The 9617-nt window shown below is 38.9% G+C and overlaps 1 protein-coding gene across 6 annotated transcripts; it reads right to left on the bottom strand.

The window, feature by feature from the left end:
- LOC109210733 (F-box protein At5g49610-like) lies at nucleotides 432-3855 on the bottom strand. 6 transcript variants are annotated; one of them, XM_019374209.1, is made up of 3 exons: nucleotides 3757-3832; nucleotides 2691-2789; nucleotides 432-1861 (listed from the first exon to the last, which is right to left on the bottom strand). In XM_019374209.1, the coding sequence occupies exon 3, from the start codon at nucleotides 1845-1847 to the stop codon at nucleotides 765-767; it is 1083 nt and encodes a 360-aa protein (XP_019229754.1). In that variant the 5' UTR covers nucleotides 1848-1861; nucleotides 2691-2789; nucleotides 3757-3832; the 3' UTR covers nucleotides 432-764. The 6 variants fall into 6 exon arrangements, with proteins under 6 accessions (XP_019229754.1, XP_019229766.1, XP_019229759.1 ...); XM_019374221.1 differs by lacking the exon at nucleotides 2691-2789 and adding an exon at nucleotides 2231-2309 and having other exon boundaries at nucleotides 3757-3817; XM_019374214.1 differs by lacking the exon at nucleotides 3757-3832 and adding an exon at nucleotides 2971-3748.

Genomic DNA, 9617 nt, shown 5'->3' on the forward strand with positions numbered 1-9617 from the left:
AAAAATGACTATTTTGTTATTTCTTCTATTACTTTGGTAATATTATTTAATTGGTAGAACTAAAAATATAAAAATCAAATTTTAGATGCGAATGTACTATTTTGGTATTTTTATGAATTATGCCAACTAAAATGCACACAAAAATGCAAACAATCACAAAATCATGCAATTAAATTCTAAAAATCAAATAATAAAAGAAAAATCCTAATTTTATGAATTTTATAGGAATAACTTAAGCGAGGCAAAAATCACGTGCTCACAGTTGGTGCCACAATTATGTGAGTTGGAAAAATAATTGGTCCATGGTAAAATCGTAACTAAAAAGGGAATAAGAATATGGGTGTAAGTCATATGTTGACAGTGTATGCCCATTACCTTTACAAGCAAGGACGAACACCTATCTCAATCTAGTACCCCACAAGCTGTAATTCTACAACACGAATACGTTTAAACTGCACAAAAGGGAAGAAACACTTGGGAGTTAGAGCATAAAAGTTAGCACAGACAAGAAAGTAGTAGTCACTGAGTTTGAATAAGATCTTCTACTAAGATAGTAGTCCACCACAAGCTGGTATTCTAGTAAGTTACTAATAAGAAAACTAGTCTAATGAATAGAGAAGGGGCAATGCTGGATATAAGAGACCGCAACACCACCAAAAATATAATTCCCTTGGGACAACCATTCTTCTGAAAACACAGCTTGTGTTCCCCAATAAGATGGTTGCAGCTCCGAACAAAGAACCTTCTATAGCAGCCAAGGCAGATTAGAGAGAGACAAGGTTGTTCACATAGGGCAAGCATCGCATATTATAAATGTCGGATACATTGCTCATAGCTTTTGTTGCACGAGATTTGAAGTCATATGAATACACTCTTTCCCTGCTATGAACCACCATTATATCACCATCAACATGTAAGACCGAGTAGTCCCTTGCTACATCCCCAACAATTTTACTGTCAAGAACAATCTGCTGTTTCTCTGACCACATTCTGGTGTTGCTTCCCATTTGCATCGTATTTGAATGGGCATTAGCCAAAACGTATAGAATGATTGAATTACCAGAGACATTAGCCTTACAGAGCTTTCCACTAAAAGCCCCCAAAATCCCACGAGCGACATAGTCTTGAAGGAGCTGTGACCTCTCTTTGGTTAGATCAAAAGCAAGAATACTACCAGTTGTCATCCAGTAAACAACACCATTAACATGAACCCCCGATTTTGGTATAACCCTCCTAGCTCCAAAACAGATCTCTCCGGCAATTTCCCAGGAACCCTCTTTGGAGGAATATATCTCAAACTCTGTTGCCTCATCAAAATCTGTGGATGGAAATGCACAGATAATTTTGTACTCTACGACAAAGTTGAGCAACGATGGATCAAATAAGAGCACAACTGCTGGATCTGATCCATGATTAGCATTTGATTTCGGAAGTTTCTTCCACTGCTGAGTAACGGGATTACATATGTAATAGGCCTTGTCAGCTCCATGACCTTGGCAGCAAAGCAGTCCATTAGAGGAGGACCTAATGTCGACAGGCTCAGGCAAAAACCTAAGGAATGGATCTGGAACCCCACAAAAGTTTGCGCCGATGGGTAAGAGAGAAGGAGAACCACCAGGAGTCTGGAGAAAGAGGCCTGATGTACTGCGACAGGAAAGTGACTGATTGTGGGCGAAAAATGGAGAGGAAATCTGGAGTCTCCAGTCCCTACAAACAGTGGTGAATCTGAAAAGTGATTTGGCAGGCAGGAAGGGAAGGGCATGTTCCCTGACGATGTCCTTAAGATCCATATAAATCTGATTATTCCGTGCAGCAAGCGACCGGCCTGGCCTTTTTCCACGATCCATTATTGCACGCTCCACTGTCAAACAGCAATACTCAAATTAATAATAGAACACATTATTCGAATAATCACTTCAGAAAGTTTGCAACTACTAGTTTCATTTTTCTATTAAGCAAATGAAATCTCCCACAAAGAATCTTTAACATGTTCTTTTTTTTATAAGGATTAAAAAAAGCATGTTAAAGATTCTTTGTGGGAGATTTACAGTTGTGCTCTTATTTTTCTATTAAGCAAATGAAATCTCCCACAAAGAATCTTTAACATGTTCTTTTTCTAGATACAACAACCAGTTTATATTTACCTTTTTCATTCTCTTTTTTACTATTCTTATTCTCTTTTTTACTATTCTTGTTCAATTTTTAAACAGTTTTTCTTGTTTAGTTTTACCTGGAACAGACCCTATCTCAGGCAGTAAAATTGTTTCCTATTCAGATGCACAAACTTATACCATAGAAGCATACGTTTTCTGGTACAACAAATGCTAAAGATTAGTACAGTTGTAAATTGGAGCTTGCTGATGACTAGGAGAACATTGCATTTCACGTAAGCCAGAAATATCTCTGAGACCATACCACAATGAGATCGCAGTAAAATATATAATGCAAAAAAAAAAAAAAAAAATTGTATTCAATTGGACCACTAGTCAGTCATTAGGTGAATATTATTTATGGCATAGGCAGAACTATTTTCCATATTTCATATTTCTTACCCCTAAGCAATCACTAGACAGAGACTAGCCACATGCTATTTCACCAGGATCACTTTGAAAAGATGCTAGTTGATATATTTAAAGAAGCGCCGAATTCCAACATCAGATTCTAGTATAAATGTTATCCAAGGTACATACCAATCACATAAAGCAGAGAAGTGAATCTAATTTTCTGTAAGAATTCGTCTGTAAAAGTTAGACTTCTAAAAGTACATAAGATGTTGATTCCCAATAGATCTGGAAGAAGATAGAAACATTTGAATCGTCAGTAGTACACCATTCCACGACATATAAGCATGACACAACAAAGGGTACAAGACAAAACCTACACAGTATTACAGGGGGGACAAAAATACTTAAGAATTATCAAATTTCACCACAAAGTCATAAGAAGCATCCATAAAAAAGCAGGAATTACAGTTTAGTCACTGAAAGGTCAGGACAATGCAACAGTAGTCTTCTTTAAGTTTTTCCCAATCTCCTATCACTAATGATAACCACAATGCCTCCAACTCTTCCTGCTGGGTTTCTAAACCAAAGTTGTAGAATACATTCTTAATCCTACCAATTCCAAACAACTCAGCCAAGATAACAATAAAAGATGGAGAAAACTATGTATAATAGGATTATAGCCGTAAACCTTTCTTTAAATCAGGACTTAAAATGAAAAATATATGCTAGCAGAATAACAAATGATGGAAGGAAAAAAAACAGTCTTGGAAAAAGCAAACAAGAAGGGATAACAGTTAATTGCTCAAACGACCATTTCTTTCTTAAAGAATTTCATTTAATGCCTTCTGTTAGCGAAACTCAGCGCATAAATTATTAAAGCTTAACAATTACCTGACATATATTCATAAATAATTCAGCAATAAAGACAAATATGACTACTCCACGAAAAGGAGCGGACAAGTTGCGAAAATTAGAGTATACAAAACCCAAACCCCAATTTCGCAGAATAAGATAGGATCAATCAATTATGAAGTTACAGCAAACTCTCTTACGAGCAAATCAAAACAATCATATAATAGCTGATCGAAACGAAAACCACAAATTACGTATAAGCATATAAAACCCTAGATTCTTAGTACTGATATACATTGAGCGAACAGTTGAATGATCATTATTGAAGATTACGATTAATGATAAACGTGCAATTAAAGTAAATCAACGGGAAAAGAGAGCAATAAGTAAGAAAATATACCTTAATAAATCTGCTATCGCGTCGGTACTTCTACCCTGTGGACTCTCTATATTGGCTTTTGAAGAAGACTAGAGTTGACTCTTCGAGTTCTTTTTTCTTTTTCCCTTTTTTCTCCTTTCTCAAAAATTGAATTTTCCTCATCAATTAAATTGTGAAAATGACGCGAGGTAGCCACTTTTAAGTATTGTTGTTTAAAACATATCCACAGTTTACAATATATATAAAAATTAGCCATTCACTTAAACGTCAAGACACGACGTCCTAAAGTTTAAACCTCAAGGTTCAAATTTCAGGACACCGTGTCCTGTCCAGAAATTTGAATCTTATGTCCTGAATTTTAAATTAGCAGTTCAGAAATATCGAACGTCTAATTTTGAATTTCAAATTAGTAGCTCAAAAATTCATGATACTGAAGTTTGGTGAATTGGATAATTTGTTAAATACATTATAAATTGCGAATATATTTTAAATAGTAAGCTTAAAATCTTGTGCACTTCGCCCAATTAAATTGGCGTCAATATTGATAAGAATTGTTGGGCTAATTTTTAGGGGAAAGTGAAGGGCGCATCCACCGAAGATGGCAGCGGAAAAGACAGGAGCACGATAGAAGTTTTTAACAACTGAAAATTCTCTTCGCAAAGCATTAAATGGTAACTCACAGATAGAGCAACCAATTATCTTTCTATACGGCTAAAATCGGGCCCACTCGATTTTACTGATTTACTGGGACCAGGGTGAAGGATCGAAGACTGGGCACCAAGGCACGAAGACTGGGTACCGAGTTCGAGATTCGAGATGCCTGTTGAGATCGAGGCCAAATGGGACAGACATCGGGCAAGATCGATGACTGCATAATAACGGAAAGGCGAGATATCCGTGACTGGTCGACGATCATGGCAATAATCTCGGAACTGATCAAATCAAGGGCGGTTATTTAGGCTAATCATGAGATTTACTTCCGCAATTAGAATTGTACCATAGATAGGATTCCTCTACTATATAAAGAGGGTTCTAATCATTTTGTAATCACTTTACATTCACGCATATCAAAGCAATACAATATTTTTTGTCTAGCTTATATTCTTGTTCGTTAGCTTGCTTATTTCTTAATTATTCGGGCACCGACCAGTTTGATTCGAGCTCGAGGGCTGAATTACGTTTCAACACCGGTTTGCTTTATCTCCTTATTAATTTCTATCATTGATTTTCATATTCGACAATTGGTATTAGGTGAAATCACGTGTCCTTAAAACCACATTATAAGTTTAATTGTTATCCAATTTTAAGGGTAAACAGTTTGGCGCCTACCGTGGGGCTAAGGATAATAGTGATTGCCTGGTATAAATTCCCATACCACACACTGGTTTACGCTTGTTCTCGTAAGTGTCTTTGATTTCAGGAATCAACATGTCAAACTCTCAAGGAGCACCCACTCACACAGACAATGGCCTTGGTCTTCATGGCGAGAACGAAAACATAGTCGCCCCGGAAAACGGAGTACCTCCAGTCAACCCCGACGGACCACCGGCCGTAGACCCAGTCGATGTCAGCTCCCATATTGCCATTAATGGAAATTTGGGCATCGACCCTAGAAATAGCATCCGCAGAGATGCCCGAGCAACCGATCAGAACGCACAAAGCAGTGAAAAGGGCGGAATTAGCCTTCGAATGATATTCGAAATGTTACAAACTCAACAAGCTGCGATAGCACAACTCCAAAATCAGAATCGAGCACCAAGCAGAATTGAGCTCGAGACATCACAAGAAGTTGTTCATAGAGCCGAACCTGTACCGGAGAAATCGAATGCCATTAAATCGGGGACTGACCCCGCCATTATGAAGATGCTCAAGGATCTCACTGAACGGATTGAATCAGGAGAAAAAAAAATCAAGGCAAATGATAAAAGGTAGAAACATACAACTCCCGGGTCAATAAAATACCGGAGGCGCCACCGATTCTAAAGGGTTTGGATTCGAAGAATTTCGTGCAGAAGCCTTTCCCTCCAAGTGCAGCTCCGAAGCCCATCCCGAAAAAAATCTGCATGCCAGAAATTCCCAAATACAATGGGACCACTAACCCTAATGAGCATGTTACTTCTTATACCTACGCAATAAAGGGGAATGACTTAGAAGACGATGATATTGAATCCGTTTTTGTTGAAAAAGTTTAGAGAGACTTTATCGAAATGAGCGATGATATGGTACCACAACCTGCCGCCCAATTCCATCGATTCCTTCGTCATGCTTGCAGATTCGTTTGTAAAGGCACACGTCGGAGCAATAAATATTGCGACTAGGAAGTCGGACCTCATCAAAGTGAGACAAGAGGACAACGAAATGCTAAGGGAATTCGTATCTCAGTTCCAGATGGAACGCATGGACCTACCCCCGGTCACAGATGATTGGGCTGTTCAAGGTTTTACTCAAGGTTTGAACGAACGAAGTTTGATAGCATCACGACAACTAAAGCAAAATTTAACTGAATATCCAGCTGTAACCTGGGCCGATGTACATAATCGATACCAGTCGAAAATCAGGGTCGAGGATGATCAATTGGGAACCCCTTCCGGTTCCGTTTACCCAAATAGGCTCGTTGGTAGAATTCAAACGGACATCGATAAAGAACCCCAATCGAATAGAGATCGGTATCAACCATACATCGCAAATCGTAGAAGCGGCAGCCAAGATGTAACCCCGTTCGAAATGATCGAAGTAATGATCGAGGACAGAGCTCCCAAGGGCTCATGAGTAAAAGTGGCTTCGATAAACATGTCGAGCCCACGGAAGCGCCGCGACTATCAGAATACAACTTGAGCATCGATGCACCGGGTATTGTATCGACCATTGGACGAATCAAGGATACTAGATGGCCCAGGCCCCTGCAGACCGACCCAGCTCAAAGGAACCCGAATCAAATATGCAAATACCGTGGTAACCATGGTCACAAAATCGAAGATTGCAGACAGCTGAGGGAGGATGTAGCTCGTTTATTCAACGAGGGTCACCTTCGAGAATTCCTAAGTGATCGAGCCAAGAACCACTTCAAAAACAGAGATTCAAACAAACAGAATGAGCAGGAAGAGCCTCAACATGTAATTCACATAATCGTTGGTGGGGTCGATATCCCTCAAGGGCCGGTATTTAAACGCACCAAGGTGACAATCACGAGGGAGAAGCGAACTCGGGACTACTTGCCAGAAGAAACCTTATCTTTCAACGACGAGGATGCATAAGGGATCGAACAACCTCACAATGACGCACTGGTAATATCTATCCTTATGAATAAAATTCAAGTTAAACCTGTGTTGATTGATCCAGGTAGCTCGGCAAATATTATTCGATCAAGGGTCGTAGAGCAACTCGGCCTCCAAGATCAAATCATGCCTACAACTCGGGTACTTAACGGCTTCAACATGGCAAGTGAAACCACCAAAGGGGAAATTATTTTGCTAAAATATGGCCGGGACCATCCAAGAAACAAAGTTCCATGTGATCGAAGGCGACATGAGGTACAACGTGTTGCTCAGAAGGCCTTGGATCCATAACATGAGGGCAGTACCCTCGACGCTTCATCAGGTCGTGAAGTTCCCAACATCAGAAGGAATCAAAACGGTGTACGATGAACAACCCGCCGCCAAAGAAATGTTTGCAATCGATGAAGTAGTATTGGTATCATCGCTTTCATTAACAAAGAAATCGGAATCAAAGAGAATGCAAGAAGTCAAATAGCAACCACAGTCACCAGCCTCGGCCCGATCGGAGGAGCAGGAAGCTTTCGAGGATGATGATTATATGATACCTCGAACCTTCATAATCCCTGACGATTCTGATGCAACGAAGTCAACGGTCGAAGAGCTGGAACAAATCATACTGATCGAGCATCTGCCCAATCGAAAGGTATACCTGGGAACGGGGTTAACCCCCGAGCTTAGGAAAAAACTCGTTCAATTCCTTTTAGATAACATGGATTGTTTTTCTCGGTCCCACCTAGATATGACAGGGATCCCACCAGAGATCATACGCATTGACTGAGCTTGGACCCGAACTTTTGCCCGGTAGAGCAAAAGAGAAGACCCCAGTCCGAGGTTAAACATGCCTTCATCAAGGACCAGGTAACCAAACTTCTCAAAATAGGGTCCATTCAGGAGGTAAAGTATCCCAAATGGCTAGCAAGCGTAGTCGTAGTCCCTAAAAAGGGAAATAAACTAAGAATGTGCGTAGACTATAAGGATTTAAACAAGGCATGCCCTAAAAATTCTTTTCCTTTGCCGAATATCAATCGCATGATCGATGCCACGACCGGCCATGAGATCCATAGTTTTCTCGATGCCTACTCCGAGTATAATCAAATACAAATGAACCCGGAGGATCAAGAAAAGACTTTGTTCATCACTAAATACGGCACCTATTGATATAATGTAATGCCGTTCGGACTAAAAAATGCTGGTGCTACTTATCAACGCCTAGTAAATCAAATGTTCGAAGAACAAATAGGTAAATCAATGGAGGTTTATATTGATGATATGCTAGTTAAGTCCCTGTGAGCAGAGGACCATTTCAAACATCTGTAAGAGACCTTCGACATACTGAAAAAGTACAACATGAAGCTTAACCCGGAGAAATGTGCATTCGGGGCCAGTTCGGGAAAGTTCCTTGGCTTTATGGTATCAAATGGGGGAATCGAAATCAACCCTGATAAAATTAAGGCAATCGAAGACATCACAGTTGTTGATAATGTCAAGGTTGTACAAAGGTTAACAGGACGCATAGCCTCCTTGAGTCGATTTATTTCGAGGTCCTCAGATAGGAGCCATCGGTTCTTTTCACTGCTTAAGAAAAAGAGCAATTTTGCATGGACCCCGGAATGTCAACAGGCCTTGGAGGAACTCAAACGATACCTGTCGAGCCCACCATTACTTCACACCCCGAAGGCTGACGAGCAACTTTACTTATACTTAGCGGTCTCGGAGATAGCGGTAAGTGGGGTCTTAGTTCGAGAAGAGCAAGGTACGCAATTTCCTGTTTATTATATTATTCGGACCCTAGGTGAAGCCGAGACCCGATACCCACACTTAGAAAAATTAGTGCTTGCATTAATAAGCGCCTCTAGAAAATTAAGAGTCCGTTTGGATTAGCTGATTTGAAGTAGCTGATAAGCATTAGGTGCTGAAAAGCACTTTTAAGTGCTGAAACTGATTTAAGAAATAAGCAGTTACGTATTTTGATGCAAGTGCTGAAATTGATAATAAGTTGCTGCAGTATTTTATAAAAAAGTGCTGATAAGCTCTTTTTCTATTAAAATGACTTAAATAACCTTAGAACTGTTTAAATTTATAAGGGCGTAATTTCTTCAAAATTTAAGATTCCAGATCGATTCAAATACAAAATATTTTATTTGTCATTTTATTTTAAATACAACTGTGCTTAGATAAGATAATTTTTATGATAAATATAATTTATTTTATGATAAGCATATAATCATAAGTTATAATAATTAATAAATTGACAAAAGTTTCTCAGTAAAAAATAAACCTAAATAGGACAAAATATTTGAAGAGAAACAAACACTATCTTCATCACCACAACACTTAGAAAGCAATACACAAAAAATTTGGTATGTCCTCATTCATTACATACAATTCAAAGATTAATACACAATCACATAGATACAAATATGCAAAGAAATAGAGAATTTGCTTATCTTAAATAGTCAATGAGAAATGCAGACTTGAAGAGGTAGGGGGAGGGGGTTTAGGTTGAAACAATACTTGAGGCAGTGAGTATCGATGTAAGAGTTTTGTTCTAAAAAAGAATATTTTAAGGATAAAATAGTAAAAATCTTGGTCAAACTTAAAGTGCTT

Source organism: Nicotiana attenuata, chromosome 2, assembly GCF_001879085.1.
Source record: "Nicotiana attenuata strain UT chromosome 2, NIATTr2, whole genome shotgun sequence".
Lineage (NCBI taxonomy): Eukaryota > Viridiplantae > Streptophyta > Magnoliopsida > Solanales > Solanaceae > Nicotiana > Nicotiana attenuata.

Bases quoted from the DNA above. Each gene is read 5' to 3' on its own strand.
- LOC109210733 (XM_019374229.1), bottom strand. From the start codon at position 1,847: ATGGATCGTGGAAAAAGGCCAGGCCGGTCGCTTGCTGCACGGAATAAT.